The sequence below is a fragment of the Pleurodeles waltl genome, chromosome 12 (assembly GCF_031143425.1).
Source record: "Pleurodeles waltl isolate 20211129_DDA chromosome 12, aPleWal1.hap1.20221129, whole genome shotgun sequence".
NCBI lineage: Eukaryota > Metazoa > Chordata > Amphibia > Caudata > Salamandridae > Pleurodeles > Pleurodeles waltl.
The window spans coordinates 234709487-234729176 of record NC_090451.1 but is presented as its reverse complement, the minus strand read 5'-3'; the positions used below and the strand labels follow the sequence as shown (position 1 = coordinate 234729176).

The window sequence follows — 19690 nt, the reverse complement described above, 5'->3', positions numbered from 1 at the left end:
ACCCAGTTGGCGCTGACAGCATGGCTCAAGGCCACTACTTGTATTGGCTGGAGGTGTAACATTACTAAAGGAACACCCCTATGGGTATGGGGGGGTTTGGCAAAATTGGGAAATTGTGGGCCATTTGGGCCTGGGTCACTATTGGAAGCTCAAAAGTGGGGCAATAGGTTAGACAGCAGAGAGAAGGACTACGAACTAAACACTAACCAATTCAGGAAATATGGCCAGCTAAGTTACACCTGGCAGGCGGAAGGACTGGACGAAGGGTATGCACTTTTAGAGGGCCACCTGCTTATGGGAGTCCTGGGTAAAGGGGCGATTTTGTTTATATACAAGATACTCCACAATAACATGCTGGCCACACTGGGGAGGTTGCGAGAAAGGTGGGAAAGAGAGGTGGGGAAAAGGAAGGATGTAGATTGGGAATATGCGCTGATGCATCCAAGAGAAGTAGCATTTAAGTCCAGATTGATGCTTTACAGTTTAATATCCTGCCAGGGTTTCGTTTGACAGTCGCAGGCTATTCGGCATGGGAAGGGCGGCCTCTCCAGCATGTGTCCAATACAGGGGGGAAAGTGGCACCTTCCGTCACATGCTGTGGAGTTGTTCACCCACATAAACCTACTGGGCCGAGATCATAGGGGAAACTCAGTAGGAAACTGGGGGGTCACAATCCCCCAGACCTGCAATACATTTTTTGGGGGGCACCTAATGATATTGATGGCCCATAGGCGACGCTTATATTATGTGGATTTGGACTGGTTGTGGCCCAAAGAAATGTGGCTAGATTATGGGGGACCCTGAGCTACCAACTCTGTGGGAGTAGAGACAAGGGATGGACATGTGCATTGCTGCAGAGAGAATCGCGTATAAAAGAAGGGGTTGCTCCTGTAAGTTCCACACGATATGGGGTAGCATATCATTGGGGACATTACGGGAAGAAGATGTGCACCCACCATTGATGAAAATACCCTTGGGACACATACTACAGTGGAGTCAGAGAATATACTAACAAATATATTATTGTGAGGTGGGGTACCTCAAAGTTTGTATTTTATTGTACAGTTGTGGTGGAATATTCCCTCTAGGTTTGCAGTGTTATGGGGTGCATGTTGGCACCGTTATGGGTTGTTTAACTCCACAGAAACAAAAAAACAATAAAATATATTTTGAAACAAATAACACTTTTGCCCCCAGCCGCCACAACAATCAACTCATTTCAAAGAGGGTTTTATACCCCTGTTCTTAAGGTGGCCACTTTCCATCCCTTCCTAAAGTCAGCCAATCCTGGACCACAAACAACTGGCAAATTATAGGCCAATTCTTTCTTACCTTTCCAAACTAATGGAAAAAACATTTACTTTCATCCAGGGTAACAATGTATTAGCTTCATCCCAAGCAGGTTTTAGGCAAGGTTTCTCCACCCAGCTAGTCATCACCTTGGCCGTGGATGCCTTCATAGCCGATGTTGATGGATCCAAAGTAGTTATACTCCTAGATCTATCAGCAGCATTTAGTACAATGGATTACCTCACACTGATCTCCAGAGTAAAGTCAATAATAATCCATGACAAACAACTGAATTTGATTGCCTCCTGTCTCAGAGGGACATCCCAAACGGTCCATCTGGACAACTTTATCTCTTCCTTTAAACATTCAACCTCTTATGGGGCACCATCAGCTCCCTGCTTTGGCTCCTCTTCTTTTGAATCACCATCTGCTCCCCTTAGTGAAAACTTTGCAACAACTAAGGATCACGGCATAACTCTATGTTGATGAAACCCATCTGAATTTTAACCTATGTGATAAGGCTGGTCCAGGGATGTGGAATTTGATAAAATATCTACCTGTCCATGGGTGGAATGCTTCACGAAACTACTTGTCCTGTAAAAAGAAATCCACTTGTATTGTTGGTGCTATGCAGTGAGTTGACAAATTTTGACAACAATCTCATTTCAGAACTCTGATAAAAACCTCTCAGATTTCCTCAAGACTCATTATATCATGGTTTGGATTTTAGGAATGCCCTGAATTTGCCTCCTTGCGGCAAATTTACATGCTGGGACTGGAAGCAGTGGTGGATCCAGGGTTGGACTGTCCTTTGAGTCTTTGCATGCCTGTAAACTTAATTATTTACAGGGTTTCATCAACTCTATTCTAATTAATTACCACACTGTGAAATGTTTAAAATTTGCTCCGGACAAGGGTAGAAGCAAAATGTTTTTCCACAGTGAGGAAAAAAGGATTTTATGGAAGCGAAGTTGCTAATGCTAAGCAGAATTTTTCATTAGCCAACTTAAGTGTGTATGTATATAGGTATTTCTAAAGCGCATTCCGCCTTATCATCGAAGCGCTAGAGGAGGGTACAGTGAGAATCCAATGAGAGAGCCAGCAGCGGAGCCAGACCAATTAACGCAGAAACTGCCAAGTTTTCACCAGCCTCCTGAAAGTTAGGAAGTTCTCCTCCTTCCTAATATCCCAAGGTAGCAAGTTCCAGTGCTTAGCCGCCGCCACAGTGAAAGCTTTGTCTCCCCGTCTTACTCTGCGCGTCCGACAGACATGGATCAAATAGGCATTTTTAGATCTAAGTTCACGCCTGGGGCAGTACCAGCATAGTCTAGCTGCAAGATAATCCTCTCCACCTCCATGTACGGCCTTAAACGCTAAGCATAGAGTTTTGAAAATAATCTGCTTCCCGACCGGAAGCCAATGAAGATGTTTAAGACTATAACTGGCTGAAGTAGAGCGAGGAAGATCCAAAATCAATCGGGCCTCATTGTTTTGAATCAATTGAAGTTTACTCAATGACATTTTATCCAGGTCCAGCAGCAAAGAGTTGCAGTAGTCCAATCTGGACATAACCAAAGCCAAAATAACTGCAACTTTCTCCTCTTGCTGCTGGTATGGCAGTATTTTCCTCAGTGTTTTTAAGATCCAGTAACTGGATTTAACCATGGCATTAACTTGAGGCCTAAAGCATAAACAATTATCAAAGATAACTCCCAAGTTTTTGGTGGCAATACACGGGAGGGAAGCTTCCCACACTCCGAAGACTACCATCGGGAGTTCCACACCTCATTGCTGAAACCATACAATACAATTTCTGTTTTGTTAGTATTGAACTTTAGCCAATTCTGGCCCATCCAGCGATTGATGTCACGCATACAGTTACAGAACTGATCGGCCACTTCCTCCCAGTTGTTCCTGGACACCGGGATGATCAGTTGGGTGTCATCGGCATAGGAGGTGGGAGTAAAGCCGTATGAACGGATCAGTTTGGCCAAAGGGGCAACATAAACATTAAACAGAGTAGGACTGAGCTGAACCCTGTGGAACCCCACATGGCAGACAAAAGGCAGGTGCCTTAAAGTCCGCCCAGCTCACAGTAATCGGTCTGTTGCCTAGAAAGGACTCCAGAATCTTAAGAGCGGAGTCTCTTATCCCTGCTTGGTAGAGTCGAGAAACCATAATCTGCGAGGAGATGGTATCAAATGCCGCAGAGAGGTCCAGCAGGACCAGAACAGCACCTTGTCCCTCATCCAACAACCTACGAATAGAGTCAGAGGTCGTCAGAAGCGCAGATTTGGTGCTATGGGCCTTCCGGAATCCATGTTGCGACTGATCTAGGCTACCAGCATGATGAAGAAAAGCAGAAAGCTCATGGTTAATGTGTTTCTCAAAAATGTTTGCTAGCGTAGGAAGTAAGGAGATGGTTCGCAAATTGCTCATCTCGAGTGCAGCTTGGTCTAGTTTCTTTTTCCAAGGGATAACGGTTGCTTCCCTCCAAGATGGGGGGAAAACTTCAGAGGATAATACTTCCTGAAAAACCGGCACAAGTGCCGGCACAACTAGTTCAGTGACCATCTGAAGGATAAATTGCGGATAGTGGTCAGACCGAGAGCCTGACTTGATCCCCATTAAGAGTTCTGTGATCCTATCAGGCAATAATGGCTGAAAATTAGTGAGCATTGTAATATCAGAGTCCGCAGTGGGGTTCAGGACAGCCGGAAGGGCATGCAACACAGGAGACTGAGGAAAGTCAGACTGAATATGTAAAATTTTGGTTTCAAAGAAAGTGTGCGTATTAAAGCATGTGAAAATGCAATCGCAAACGTTTTCTCTTGTTTCAGGCCGAATTCTGAAAATTCTTATATATTTATTATAGGGGCTTTTAGCCAGCTCTCTCCATCCATGGGTTTGTTGTATCTTCCACGTTTTGATTCTGCTTACTACAACTCGGGGCAATGCATCATCCTGCTGCAGCAATTGGTTGTCCTCACTGTGAGTGATGGCATTCTGCTCTTTCACAAGGACCACATCTGTTCACATAAATTAGTTCCCTTCAGTGCCATAGCAATGTGTGCATGTTAAGACTAAATCATTTGAGCTTTTAGCCATTTTTAAAAAAATGTTGGTGAGAGCTAAGAGCTCCAACAGTAAAGTTTTTCACAAACCGTGTTAAAACAACACACTTTGCTAAATCTAAAATGGCTGGCAATCTATCTCAAACCTATGCTTCTTTATTTGCATGCTTCCCATAATGTTGCTGATATTGGTTTTTCTCTGATTTTCTATTTTTAATCTTTATGGGAAATAATGGCATACATCAAACATGTTTTACTAAATGATGCTTTAGAAATGGTACCTTCAGTTGCACAGTAGTTCAGCAAAACATTTTGCCAGGCTTATGTTTTTTTTGTGTACAATTTTTGTTTTGAAAGGTAGCTATCCAGCAAGCACCTGCACCTATTTGGATCTAATTGGGGACCATACTGGAAGTACTACAAGTAGCCTCAATTTGTTAAACTTACAAATGCGTGAACACATCTTTCTACTGAAACCGATGCCAGCAATGCAAGTCAAGCTAACAGCATTTCTTTAGTGAGCGCACCCTTATAATAAATCTTTGCAAGAATGAACCACATTTAAAGATGTGAACAGCTTATACATATGTATACAGTTCATCCTTTAGTTACAGACAGTGCTCTTTTACAGATTCATAATGTGGTACTGTAAACTGGCAGCTAAAGGGTTTGTGTTGCAAGCTGGTCCTGCTTGTCCAGTGGACAAAATAAACACGAAAGCATATTATACTAGACGCCAAGCAACATGTCTTGGGCATCCTCTGCTTTTGGGGTCAGGTTCATTATATCAACCATTGTGCACTGGATTGAAAGAAGCTTTCTAAAATTTAATTAAGTCAGAAATCCCCCCAGTCTGTAATAAAAAGAATCTCTGTGTCTTCATCTCTGGCCCTCTCTTTCAGCATATAAATAAGAGAATATCGGTGCTGTCTTGGGGTGAAATCTGGATGTATGGTGTTTCACTTTGGTATGGTTGTTGGTGGCCCAGGCTTCTGGTGACTTTAGTTAAGAAGAGTAGGTTTGAAACAGGCTTCTAGTAGCAGGCATATTAATGTCTAAGCCGGTCTTGAGAAGTTAGTGTTACATGCTTGTTTGGGTGCAGGAGCAACATAGCCTTCTGTGCTAAATCTTTTGGTTAGGATAGTGAATGGGTACTAAGTGGAGGTTAAGGTTTTCAAGAGCCTGACCAGTCTTGGGTCTAGAGTGCCAGTCATGTTCTTGGTGGTGGATATAGTGGCTGCAGTGTATTCAGATTGTTTAAAGAATATTGGGAGTGGTAGTTAGGAAATCTGTTTCCGTGTCAATAAATAGTCTAAGGATCTAGGCTTGCAACACCTTGTTGAGGAAACCTAGATTAAAACAATTTGATCAAGTGTTGGATAGTCTCATCATGCTTAGTTGAGGGCTGGTAAAATCTTAAAACAATTAGAATAGCTCTTTTGAAATGTTTGCTGCAACAGGATTCTGGTTCTAGTGAAGGGAACATATGTTCTACTTTTGTCTGTTTAGATAGTTTTCTTGAATGCCTGTCTCTTAGCTTCCTGTACCTCAGTAGGTAGGAGAATATCGATGCCTGCCACACCCTCTTAAACTTTGAATATTTTTGACAACCTGTTGCTCCTTTCTGTATAGCCTGTGAAGCAGGTTTGAGTTTGACCCTATAAAGTTATTGTAGAGCGACCTCTTTGCTGTCTGCTAGCATGAAGGTTAGCTGAAAGCAGTCCTGGAGCATTCCAGATCATGGTGGTTCTTGGGCAGTGCTAAGCAAGTGTATGGTCTAAGCAAACCTCTTGCTGTAGAGATGGGGTCTCTGTAGAGTTCTTAGACTAGACGTTAAAAATGCCTAGCCTTTGACTACCATTGAGTAGCTCCTGATTGGATTTGAAATCATCTTTGTACTAAGGGAGCTCAAGAATGGTTAATTCCTCTGGGAAACTGAAATATCTACCCACATGTTAATATCCTTTGCTAATGCATGACGTTTCGACTGAGTGCATTGTGGGGTGATCAGCTACATTTATCTTATGAGTCCTTCTTTTGAGACTGGCAAAGATGCAGATGAGCAAGAACATTCAGTTTGTTTTGGTGGACAAATTATGCCTGCAGCCTGTGTTTAGCATGGTTTCTGGGCAATGGCTATGCATAAAGTATTCATATTGCTTGATGAGGACTACACTCCTTGGTTTGATTCTGATATCTTGGTTCAGGTGGTGATGCAGCCAGGAAGTAGGACTGCAGTTTTAGAGTGTTAGAATAACATCTTTATGAAAAGGCATTTATTTGGACTGGGGTCTTGTAGCCCTTATATACATAGGTGACAGGAAATTTTGTGTAATTGACAAGAAAAACTGATGGATCCAATACACTACTGATTTTTTTACTTCCTTAGTTGCCATCCACTGACTGTGATAGCAAGGGCTTGAATGTGTGAGGGGTGTCGGTGCTGTTGAGATGTAGAATATTATTGCAGTGGCAGGGGACAGTATGTAGAAGGTTCTGAGGCTTGGAAGCAGGATTTAGTATTCATTGTGTCTTGATTAGGTCAGGATTTTTTGAGGTGACTATATAGTGAATGCCAAAGGAGTTTAAGTGTCATTGGGGGATGGTTCTTTGGGACGGGAAAAGGCTTGGGTGAAAGGAATATGACTGTTGTAAACCATGTCTGTCGGATCCCAAACGCAGTTGCTGTTCTCTTCCTTGCAAAATGCATGTTAGAGAGCTGCAAATCTGGATGTTGCTGATTTGACTTAATACAAAGGAAAAGCTACACGCTGTCTTGTTTGTTCAAATGTGATTTTTTTTTTTTCCCGTGTTGATAACTACCTCTCCAGAAGGTTGTCGAAATGTAATAAATTCAGACAATAAGAAATGGCATTGTTACACATTAAATTCAACTTACATCAAATACACACAATGTTTAAACATGTTATAGCTCTGTAGTGGTCACTCACAGTTGGTGGAGTAAACACAAAAGTCAGAATTTGTTTAGTTCTTTTCATCTTATTGGCCAATATTTATGAGAAAAACATGTGATAGAACTCCAAGTTTGGGCAGATGTACAAATTGTATTCAATATAGTACTCCCCTTGATAACACAAGGAACAGAGACAATGTTCAAAATTAACCCTTCCCAAGTACAAGTGTTATTACAAAGGACAGACCTTCCCTTCGTGGATTGAATGTTTCGTTTTCTCACTTTGTGTTCTTTAATCATTACAAAAAAATCCAGTTTTTTTGTGCATATTCTATATGTTGTGTTAAATATGTATCCAACAAAGAAAATATACTCTTGTGTCTTTGGCTTGTCTGATTATTATGAAACCATGACGTGTAATTTTTAGGGTTTGGAATTTTCGTCTTTCAGATGCACCAACTCCATCACGTTCTAGCTGGGAAGAGGAGGACAGTGGCTATGGAAGCTCTAGACGCTCCCAGTGGGAGTCTCCTTCGCCCACTCCTCCTAATCGAGACTCGGATCGCAACCATAGAGGGTCTTCTATGCGTGACAGTGAACGGAGGGATAGAGAAAGGTAGGTATGATGACCACCAAATTGCTGACTCTGTCTTTGTAATGTGATCTTTTCCCTGGGGAGTCTGCAGCCAGCCATCATTCTTACCAGAGCCATTCAAGTTGCTCTTTCCCCAGAAGTCAATCACTCCTTATTTCTGTATGGTAAGATACTCACTGAAGAGTGTCAACATAAAAATGTTCCTGTGTGTGTCTGACCATCCTGGAACACTTTATCCAAATATCAGCTTAGCGATAGAGCATTAAATTCTCATTTCTAAAAATCAAGCATAGCAGAATTTGCTTTAACTGGCTAACTTTTTTTTCTAAATTCTTTCTTTTGAACCCAGTAACCTGTAAGACAGCATGAAACCAAACTTGTGGTCTACATTAACATGCAAAAGAAAATAATCTTTGTATTGGAAGTTGCTTCTCAGCCTCAGTTATTTTTAGGTCGAGCACACAAGCGCTTTGACCTGTTGTAAGTATTGTGGGTTTTTAACCATATCCACCTCACACTCATCCCTTTCTCTCGTTCATGGGCTTACCTTTCAAAAATCCCTTTGAAGTCATTGGTAACGTTTGTCTCGCTTTGGGGCGGTTTTGTTACCACTGTGCAGACTGACCCCGTTACATGGATATTTGCACGATTGCCAATATACTTCAGCGTGGGTAAACTATTTTTTTTAATTTGTCTCTCTGCTTTGTGCTCCATGGCAGCCATGGCCCTCACAGCACAGACTCCATCGGTGGAATTGGAGCGCTGGTCACATTGTTCACACTGTTCCCTAATCAGCCATTTGTTTCTGGCTTGTGTGTGCTGGGATCCTGCTAACCAGGCCCCAGCACTAGTGTTCTTTCCTTAAACTGTACCATTGTTTCCACAATTGGACTGTAGCATGTATTGTGCCACCCCAAGGGACCCCTCGCCAAACTCCCTCACACTGCCATTGCAGGTTGTCTGTGTTGGTGGGGAGAAAAAGGCAAAGTCGACTTGGCACTCCTTCCAGGGTACCATTCCCACAAACCACTGCCTGTGGCATAGGTAAGTCACCCTTCTAGCAGTCCTACAGCCCTAAGGCAGGGTGCACTAACCCACAGGTGAGGGCATTAGCTGCATGAGCAATATGCCCCTACTGTGCCTAAGTCCCTTCTTAGACATTGTAAGTGCAGTATGGCTATATTAAGTACATGGGCTGGGAGTTTGTAATTACAAACTCCACAGCTCCATGATGGCTTCACTGAAGACTGGAAAGTTTGGTATCAAACTTCTCAGCACAATAAACCCACAATGATGCCAGTGTTGTATTTATTGCAAAATGCACCCAAAGGGCGTCTTAGAGATGTCACCTACATTTTCCCAACCCCTTATTGTAAGGCAGACCAGTAACTTGACTGAGTGTGTCCTGGGTTCCTGTTAGCCAGACCCCAGCACTAGTGTGCTTTCCCTAAACTGTACCAATGTTTCCACAATTTGCTCCATCTTAGTTTGGAGGAAAGGGGCTAATAGGGTTAGGAATGTACCCCCCTCTCCAAAGGAGTGGGCACAGGAAGGTTGTAGCCATCTTTAGGGACAGTAGCCGTTGGCTACTGCCCTCTGACCCCTGTATCGCCCCTAAATCTAGTATTTCGGGGCACCTCTGAACCTTACTCACTAGATTCCTGGCGACAACTGACTTGACCCCAGCCTTACCGGCCTTTCTGCTGCTTCGAAGTCCCCCCGCTCCAAGAAGGCGACACATCCTGCAGGACCAGCAACCTCTACAATCCCCCAGAAGACTGCCTGCCCACCAGAGGACCACAAACTCCAGAGAACAGTGGCCCTGACCAGAAGAAACCCTCCAAAAGGACTCCAGAACTGCCGCAAATGCGCAAGCCCTGCTCAGTCTGCACCTGACGCCCACGGCTCGAGTCCAGATGGCCCACCGGTCCAGAGAAAGTCCCCAGGTGATTCCAACCTTGAGGTCATCCTGGGTTGACCCCTCCTGCCCAAAACAATGACTACGCCTGCAGCCTGAATCCAGTGGACCCCTCTGACTGCGACTGGATCCGACGAAGATATCCGGTGCCCAAGGAGACCTCTGCACCGCAGTCCCCTGGTCTTGGGGAATCTGATCGACAGTCCAGCAACGTCCAGCGGGCGCCTCCTCTACCTGTCCAGCCTTTGTTTTCCCGGAACCGACCCCCTGGACCCAGCCTGCAGCATCTTTTGGGACCCCGCGGTCACCCTATTGAAAAGCACTAGGTGCCCAGCTCTGTGTTTGCATCCTGAACCTGGCTGACATGTGCCTCTGTGGGTGTGTGTGGTGTGAACCTGCGCCGCAACACCCCCACCCCTGCCACCCCCTGATACTGACCTAAACCCCCCCCCCATCCTCCCCAGGCCTGTGTCCTGGAACCGCAGGTACTTACTGAGCACACCCAGTCCTCATAGAGGATTTCATTGTAACCCCAATGCCAGCTTTGACCTCTGCACCCAGCAGGCCCTGTGTTTTTGTTGGTGCACTTTTGGCGTCAGCCTAAACTTTGACCTGTGGACATCCTAACCCCGAAGAAAATTGCAATAAGTCTCAACTTTTGAAATAGAAAGTGTTAGTTACTTGCAAACTACTTTATCTGCAAAGTACATTTGATTCATATGCTTAATAACTATTGACAACTGTACTTACATGCATAAAAAGACCTTCTGATTCTAGAAATGAATTAACAAAATATATGATTACTATGTAAAACAATTGGCCTAGAGTTAATCATTGAGTGTGGGCCTCATTTCTTGACCGTGTTTGTGTACAACAAATGCTTTGCACTACCCACTGATAAGCCTGACTGCTCGACCAAACTACCACAAGAGAGCATTTGTATTTTCTACTTTAGCCTCTGTTAAGCCTCTGGAGAACCTCAGGACTCTGCACACTATACCTCATTTTGGTATAGTATATACAGAGCCAGCTTCCTACACCCTTCACGCTTCATAGCTTTCCCCAAAACACTTATAATTGATAAATGCTTTACTAAAAAACACAGAAATCCACAACATGTTTTCACTGCCCTCAGCAAAAGTCACCCCATAATGCTTTGCAAGTATTCTTTTTTAAAAACATTTTTGCAAATAACTCCGCTTGTGGTGGTACTAGGACAATAGGACCCCCATCAAAACGTTCAGCACGGTGCGCTCTTTCTGTTTAGGTCATCGCTGTGTCCCCCATCCTAGGTTAGTGGGAAACCTAAAATAATAACCCCTCCCACCATTCAGTCCCTTTTAAGCTCTCCTATGACTGTAACTTTTGTTTTACAGCTTGGAATAATTTGTGTTCTAAGGGCCTTAGTATAGCAGTAGGCCTGCTGTGCCTGAAAATTTGTAAGGCACTATGCCCTTTAGGGGCTAAACTTATGGTTGCACTACATTGCTTTGTGCCATTTTATTTTCACGTGGTATATCCTCTAGGGGTTAATTATATGGTTACATGACCATGTTTCTTACAAATATTTTTATTGTGGTCTTCTCAAGGGGCTGTTCTGAACATTAGTTAACATACTACAATATTTGCAGCACTTAAGGCCTTGCAGGGCGTTCTTATATAAAACATTTTTGTTCATAATTCAGCCTCTGGCAGTCCTAGGACAATGGGGCCACCTTCAAAACATTCACCACAACATGTTGTTTCTGTCTAGATCATATCTGGGTCCCCACACTAGGTTAGTGGGGACCCCAGAATAATAACCCCTCTCTCCATTCAGTGTCTTTTTAACTTTTCTCATGGCTGGAACTTTTATTTTACAGCTGAGAGTAGTTTGTGTTTTAAGGGTCTTGTTTGTAATATCTTTGCAGTAGGCCTGCTAGACCTGAAAATGTGTAATACAATATGGGCCTCATTATGAGTTTAGCCGAGGGTATTACTCCGTCCCAAAAGTGACAGATATCCGTCCGCCGTATTACAAGTGCCATTATATCCTAGGGAACTTGTAAAACGTGGACAGGATATCCGTCACTTTTGGGATGGAGTAATCCCCTCCGCCAAACTTGTAATGAGGCCCCATGTCCTCTAGGGGCTACATATATGGTTACTCTGCAATACTGTCAGCCATTTTCTGTTCATGTAGTTATTCCTTCTAGGGGCTAACTATATGGTAACATGACTGTTTCTTACGAATGCTATTTTCATTGTAGTGTCCTCTAGGGGTTGTTCTGAGCATTACAGTCTAATGCCAGACATTTATTTCTGTTAACGTTTTTTTTATTGGACTTATATGATAATTGTATATGTTTTGTTAATGTCTCCTTGTTGCAGTTATGACCATAATCCAGGCCATCCTAACATCTTTATGGCTGTTTGAACGCTCTTGATATTTGGGTGACCCTTCTAGTTTATTTCTCTTGTTACTCCTCACTGGCTGTCTTGTTTTGGGAATTGTGTTAGCCATCCAGCAACTATGATGGTGGGGTGGTGAAAGTGGTATTCTATTGGAATTAGCATGGCAGATTTAAATTAGGGTGCTAAATGGCAACATTTTCATTTTTGGCTGCAGATAGAAGAAAATTAATGGAACTGTTTTAGTTATATGCAGAGCCACTCAAATTGTGTGGCAGGAAAAGACCAAATTAGGAGATTATGAGGCAGGGTTGATCAATTTATGTGGCAAGGAAGGTCCAGCTGTGAATTTACAACGCCAATAGCTCTAACTCAAGCAAATGTGAGACTCATTGCATTGCAAATGCTTGATTTTCTGTTGAAGCTGAGTGAGGCTCATAACACTTAAGGGTATTATTTCTTGCCCTGTTTTTGTCTGAGGGTTTAATCTCAGAACTCTTCTGTTTTTTGCTTATGCAGTGTTTTGAAGTGCCTGCTTGAGTTACATCTTCTATTTTTCATCTTAAAAGCGGAATTTTCTGTAAATGCCTTTACTGTTTTTCAAGTGTCCCTTTTCTGGTAGGGAAAAGGCTGTTTCCGACCCTCATAAAATGTCTGTGGTTTATTTGCCACCTCACACACTGTAAAAGTTTCCAAATCGGAAATGGACTGGTGCGCTAAACTTGAACTGGTGTATGCTGGTAGAGGATGCCCCCACAATTACAGGAAGACCTGAGGTAAGTGGTGGACATACTGTCTGGCTTACATTATTACTGTTCTTGACCAACTGCGCTGTTTAGTTCCCTCTACTTGATCTTATAGTAAAAACCGTAAAACTTTGATTGTTTAAAAAAAAAAGACAAACCTACAAATTTGGTCAGAAAATTACAAAAACAAACAGAGGTTTGAAAAAAAGTAAGAGGATCTGACTCAGGAGAAAGCTGGATAACCTCATGGCGGAGAAAGAAAAAAAATCACAAGATGGCCATGGATGCTTCATCCATTGCGACTGCTCCTCCCCTTCAAAGTGTTTAGAGTGAGCTCTGAGGGGAAAAATGGAAGCATCACCATTCTCCCCATCACCCCTTTGGTCAATCCTACCATTCCAGAGACATGTTTGGCTTCATGTGTCAACATCGAAGGATGGTGCTGTTGAAACACATTTGCTGTTGAAATCCAGTTTGTCTGAAACTATGACAGCACTGAAGATTGAAAGACCAACTGATGTTGGAAGTTTTCCCAGGCTGTTCAACACCTAAAATCTTGATGTCGAAGAAATCATACAACCTTAAAGTACCATTTCGTCAGAGCTATTTTTGAAGCATCATTTGACAACGAAAAGATTGTCAAGACATTGAACATCAAGAAGGTATGTAATTTTAAGGCACTTGTAGGAAGTTGGCTCTGTATACACTATTTCAAAGTAAGGAATAGTATGCACAGAGTCCAAGGGTTCCCCTTAGAGGTAAGATAGTGGCAAAAAGAGATAATTCTAATGCTCTATTTTGCCGTAGTGTGGTCGAGCAGTAGGCTTATCAGAGGGTAGTGTTAAGCATTTGTTGTACACACACAGGCAATAAATGAGGAACACACACTTAGACAATTCCAGGCCAATAGGTTTTTGTATAGAAAAATATATTTTCTTAGTTTATTTTAAGAACCATAGGTTCAAGATTTACAAGTAATACTTCAAATGAAAGGTATTTCATGTAGGTACTTTAGGAACTTTGAATTAGCAAAATATCATATACAGTTTTCACATAAATGACATATAGTTATTTTAAAACTAGACACAGTGCAATTTTCAACAGTTCCTGGGGGAGGTAAGTGTTTGTTAGTTCTTGCAGGTAAGTAAAACACCTACGGGGTTCAAGTTTGGGTCCAAGGTAGCCCACTGTTGGGGGTTCAGAGCAACCCCAAAGTTACCACACCAGCAACTCCGTGACGGTCAGGTGCAGAGGTCAAAGTGGTGCCCAAAACACATAGGCTTCAATGGAGAAGGGGGTGCCCTGGTTCCAGTCTGCCAGCAGGTAAGTACCCGCGTCTTCGGAGGGCAGACCAGGGGGGTTTTGTAGGGCACCGGGGGGGACACAAGTCCACACAGAAAGTACACCCTCAGCAGCACGGGGCAGCCGGGTGCAGTGTGCAAACAAGCGTCGGGTTCGTAACAGGAATCAATGGGAGACCAAGGGGTCTCTTCAGCGATGCAGGCAAGGGGGGGGGGGGCTCCTCAGGGTAGCCACCAACTGGGCAAGGGAGAGGGCCACCTGGGGGTCGCTCCTGCACTGGAGGTCGGATCCTTCAGGTCCTGGGGGCTGCGGGTGCAGTGTCTTTACCAGGCGTCGGGTCTTTGAAGCAGGCAGTCGCGGTCAGGGGGAGCCTCAGGGTTCCCTCTGCTGGCGTCGCTCTGGGGGCTCAGGGGGGGTCAACTCTGGCTACTCACGGTCTCGTAGTCACCGGGGAGTCCTCCCTGTGGTGTTTGTTCTCCACAAGTCGAGCCGGGGGCGTCTGGTGCAGAGTGCAAAGTCTCACGCTTCCGGCGGGAAACGTGTTTTGTTTCAAAGTTGCTTCTTTGTTGCAAAGTTGCAGTCTTTGGTGAACAGAGCCGCTGTCCTCTGGAGTTCTTGGTCCTTCTAGATGCAGGGTAGTCCTCTGAGGCTTCAGAGGTTGCTGGACCCTGGGAATGCGTCGCTGGAGCAGTGTCTTTAGAAGTGGAGAGACAGGCCGGTAGAGCTGGGGCCAAAGCAGTTGGTGTCTCAGTCTTCTCTGCAGGTTTTTCAGTTCAGCAGTCCTCTTCTTCTTAGGTTGCAGGAATCTGAGTTCCTAGGTTCTGGGGAGCCCCTAAATACTGAATTTAGGGGTGTGTTTAGGTCTGGGGGGTTAGTAGCCAATGGCTACTAGCCCTGAGGGTGGCTACACCCTCTTTGTGCCTCCTCCCTGAGGGGAGGGGGGCACATCCCTAATACTATTGGGGGAATCCTCCGTCTGCAAGATGGAGGATTTCTAAAATTTTGAGTCCCCTCAGCTCAGGACACCTTAGGGGCTGTCCTGACTGGCCAGTGACTCCTCCTTGTTTTTCTCATTATCTCCTCCGGCCTTGCCGCCAACAGTGGGGCCGTGGCCGGAGGGGGCGGGCAACTCCACTAGCTGGAGTGCCCTGGGGTGCTGTAACAAAGGGGGTGAGCCTTTGAGGCTCACCGTCAGGTGTTACAGTTCCTGCAGGGGGAGGTGTGAAGAACCTCCACCCAGTACAGGCTTTGTTACTAGCCACAGAGTGACAAAGGCACTCTCCCCATGTGGCCAGCAACATGTCTGGTGTGTGGCAGGCTGTTAAAACCAGTCAGCCTACACGGGTAGTCGGTTAAGGTTTCAGGGGGCACCTCTAAGGTGCCCTCTGGGGTGTATGTTACAATAAAATGTACACTGGCATCAGTGTGCATTTATTGTGCTGAGAAGTTTGATACCAAACTTCCCAGTTTTCAGTGTAGCCATTATGGTGCTGTGGGGTTCGTGCATGACAGACTCCCAGACCATATACTCTTATGGCTACCCTGCACTTACAATGTCTAAGGTTTTGCTTAGACACCGTAGGGGCATAGTGCTCATGCGCCTTTGCCCTCACCTATGGTATAGTGCACCCTGCCATAGGGCTGTTAGGCCTGCTAGAGGAGTGACTTATCTATACCTGTAGGCAGTGTGAGGCTGGCATGGCACCCTGAGGGGAGTGCCATGTCGACTTAGTCATTTTATCCCCACTAGCACACACAAGCTGGCAAGCAGTGTGTCTGTGGTGAGTGAGGGGTCCCCAGGGTGGCATAAGACATGCTGCAGCCCTTAGAGACCTTCCCTGGCATCAGGGCCATTGGTACCAGGGGTACCAGTTACAAGGGACTTACCTGTATGCCAGGATGTGCCAATTGTGAAAACAAAAGTACAGGTTAGGGAAAGGACACTGGTGCTGGGGCCTGATTAGCAGGCCTCAGCACACTTTCAAATCAAAACTTAGCATCAGCAAAGGCAAAAAGTCAGGGGGTAACCATGCCAAGGAGGCATTTCCTTAAACACCCCCCCCCCCCCCCCATCGAAAGAGGATGAGACCAACCTTTCCCAAGAGAGTCTTCATTTTCTAAGTGGAAGAACCTGGAAAGGCCATCTGCATTGGCATGGGCAGTCCCAGGTCTGTGTTCCACTACAAAGTCCATTCCCTGTAGGGAGATGGACCACCTCAACAGTTTTGGATTTTCACCTTTCATTTGCATCAGCCATCTGAGAGGTCTGTGGTCAGTTTGAAGTACAAAGTGAGTACCAAAGAGGTATGGTCTCAGCTTCTTCAGGGACCAAACCACAGCAAAGACCTCCCTCTCAATGGCACTCCAACGCTGCTCCCTGGGGAGTAACCTCCTGCTAATGAAAGCAACAGGCTGGTCATGGCCATCATTTGTTTGGGACAAAGCTGCCCCTATCCCATGTTCAGAGGCATCAGTCTGCACAATGAACTGCTTGGAGTAATCTGGAGCTTTGAGAACTGGTGCTGTGCACATTGCTTGTTTCAGGGTGTCAAAGGCCTGTTGGCATTCTACAGTCCAGTTTACTTTCTTGGGCATTTTCTTGGAGGTAAGGTCTGTGAGGGCTGTCACTATGGATCCATATACCTTCACAAACCTCCTGTAGTACCCAGTCAAGCCAAGGAATGCCCTGACTTGAGTCTGGGTTTTTGGAGCTGCCCAGTCCAGAATAGTCTGGATCTTAGGCTGGAGTGGCTGAACTTGGCCTACACCTACAAGGTGACCCAAGTAAACCACAGTTCCCTGTCCTATCTGGCATTTGGATGCCTTGATAGAGAGGCCTGCTGATTGCAGAGCCTTCAAAACCTTCTTCAGGTGGACCAGGTGATCCTGCCAGCTGGAGCTAAAGACAGCAATATCGTCAAGATAAGCTGCACTAAAGGACTCCAAGCCAGCAAGGACTTGATTCACCAACCTTTGGAAGGTGGCAGGGGCATTCTTTAAACCAAAGGGCATAACAGTAAACTGATAATGCCCATCAGGTGTGGAGAATGCTGTCTTTTCTTTTGCTCCTGGTGCCATTATGATTTGCCAGTACCCTGCTGTCAAGTCAAAGGTACTTAAGTATTTGGCAGCACCTAGTTTGTCTATCAGTTCATCTGCCCTTGGAATGGGATGGGCATCTGTCTTGGTGACAGAATTAAGTCCTCTGTAGTTCACACAAAACCTCATCTCTCTCTTTCCATCTTTGGTGTGAGGTTTGGGGACTAAGACCACTGGGCTAGCCCAGGGGCTGTCAGAGTGCTCAATGACTCCCAATTCCAGCATCTTGTGGACTTCCACCTTGATGCTTTCCTTAACTTGGTCAGACTGTCTGAATATTTTGTTTTTGACAGGCATGCTGTCTCCTGTGCCCACATCATGGGTGCACAGGTGTGTCTGACCAAGGGGCTAGGGAAAAGAGCTCAGTAAACTGTTGCAGGGCCTTCCTGCAGTTAGATTGCTGATGGCCAGAGAGGGTGTCTGAGTAGATCACTCCATCAACTGAGCCATCTTTAGGGTCTGTGGAGAGGAGATCAGGGAGAGGTTCACTCTCAGCTTCCTGGTCCTCATCTGTCCCATCAACAGATTCACATCTGCCCTATCATGGAAGAGCTTGAAGTGGTTCACATGGATCACCCTTTTGGAGGTCCTGCTAGTGCCTAGGTCAACCAGGTAGGTGACCTGACTCTTCTTCTCTAGCACTGGGTAAGGGCCACTCCATCTGTCCTGAAGTGCCCTGGGAGCCACAGGCTCCAAAACCCAGACTTTCTTCCCTGGCTGAAATTCAACCATAGCAGCCTTTTGGTCATACCAAAACTTCTGGAGCTGTTGGCTGGCCTCAAGGTTTTTACTTGCCTTTTCCATATACTCTGCCATCCTTGAACGTAGGCCTAGTACATAGTCCACTATATCTTGCTTAGGCTCATGAAGAGGTCTCTCCCAGCCTTCTTTCACAAGAGCTAGTGGTCCCCTTACAGGATGGCCAAACAGAAGTTCAAAGGGGGAAAACCCTACTCCCTTCTGAGGCACCTCTCTGTAGGCGAAAAGCAGACATGGCAAGAGGACATCCCATCTCCTTTTGAGTTTTTCAGGGAGCCCCATGATCATGCCTTTCAATGTCTTGTTAAATCTTTCAACAAGACCATTGGTTTGTGGATGGTATGGTGTGGTGAATTTGTAAGTCACCCCACACTCATTCCACATGTGCTTCAGGTATGCTGACATAAAGTTGCTACCTCTGTCAGACACCACCTCCTTAGGAAAACCCACTCTGGTAAAAATACCAATGAAGTGCCTTGGCTACTGCAGGGGCAGTAGTCGACCTAAGGGGAATTGCTTCATGGTATCTAGTAGCATGATCCACTACTACTAGTATGTATAGGTTCCCTGAGGCTGTGGGAGGTTCTAGTGGACCCACTATGTCCACACCCACTCTTTCAAAGGGGACCCCCACCACTGGAAGTGGAATGAGGGGGGCCTTTGGGTGCCCACCTGTCTTACCACTGGCTTGACAGGTGGCACAGGAGACGCAAAACTCCTTGACCTTCTGGGACATGTTGGGCCAATAGAAGTGGTTGACTAATCTCTCCCACGTCTTGGTCTGTCCCAAATGCCCATCAAGAGGAATATCATGAGCTAAGGTCAGAATTAACTCCCTAAACTCCTGAGGCACTACCACTCTCCTAGTGGCACCAGGTTTGGGATCTCTTGCCTCAGTGTAAAGGAGTCCATCTTTCCAATAGACTCTATGTGTTCCTGTTATTTTTCCATTGGACTCTTCAGCAGCTTGCTGCCTAAGGCCTTCAAGAGAGGGACAGGTTTCTTGCCCCTTACACAACTGTTCCCTTGAGGGTCCCCCTGGGCCTAGGAGCTCGACCTGATAAGGTTCTAACTCCAGGGGCTCAGTTCTCTCAGAGGGCAGAACTTCTTCCTGGGAAGAGAGGTTCTCTTTTTCTTGCTGTGTTGAAGCGGGTTCCCCAGTCTTCTCTCCTTTTCCCTTGGAGGGTTGGGCCCTTTTTCCAGGCTCCAACACCACTTTTTCACCCTGAGTCTTGCACTGTGCCCTTGTCGTGACACGCACCAGTTCAGGGATACCCAGCATGGCTGCATGGGTTTTTAGTTCTACCTCCGCCCATGCTGAGGACTCCAGGTCATTTCCATGCAAACAGTCTACAGGGATACTTGAGGAGACCACCACCTGTTTCAGGCCATTGACCCCTCCCCACTTTAAAGTTACTATAGCCATGGGATGCACTTTAATCTGATTGTCAGCGTTGGTGACTGGATAAGTTTGTCCAGCCAGGTATCGACCAGGGGAAACCAGTTTCTCTGTCACCATGGTGACACTGGCACCGGTATCCCTCAGGCCTTCTACACTTGTCCCATTAATTAAGAGCTGCTGCCTGTATTTTTGCATGTTAG

General features: G+C 45.3%; 1 protein-coding gene across 3 annotated transcripts in view; it reads left to right on the top strand.

The window, feature by feature from the left end:
* The window catches only part of DHX38 (DEAH-box helicase 38), a 1001715-nt gene that overhangs the window by 97367 nt on the left and 884658 nt on the right, over positions 1-19690 (top strand). For all 3 annotated transcript variants that reach the window (XM_069216597.1, XM_069216600.1, XM_069216598.1), the window contains exon 5: positions 7729-7894. In XM_069216597.1, the coding sequence (XP_069072698.1) occupies positions 7729-7894 (166 nt within the window). The remainder of the gene's footprint in view (positions 1-7728; positions 7895-19690) is intronic.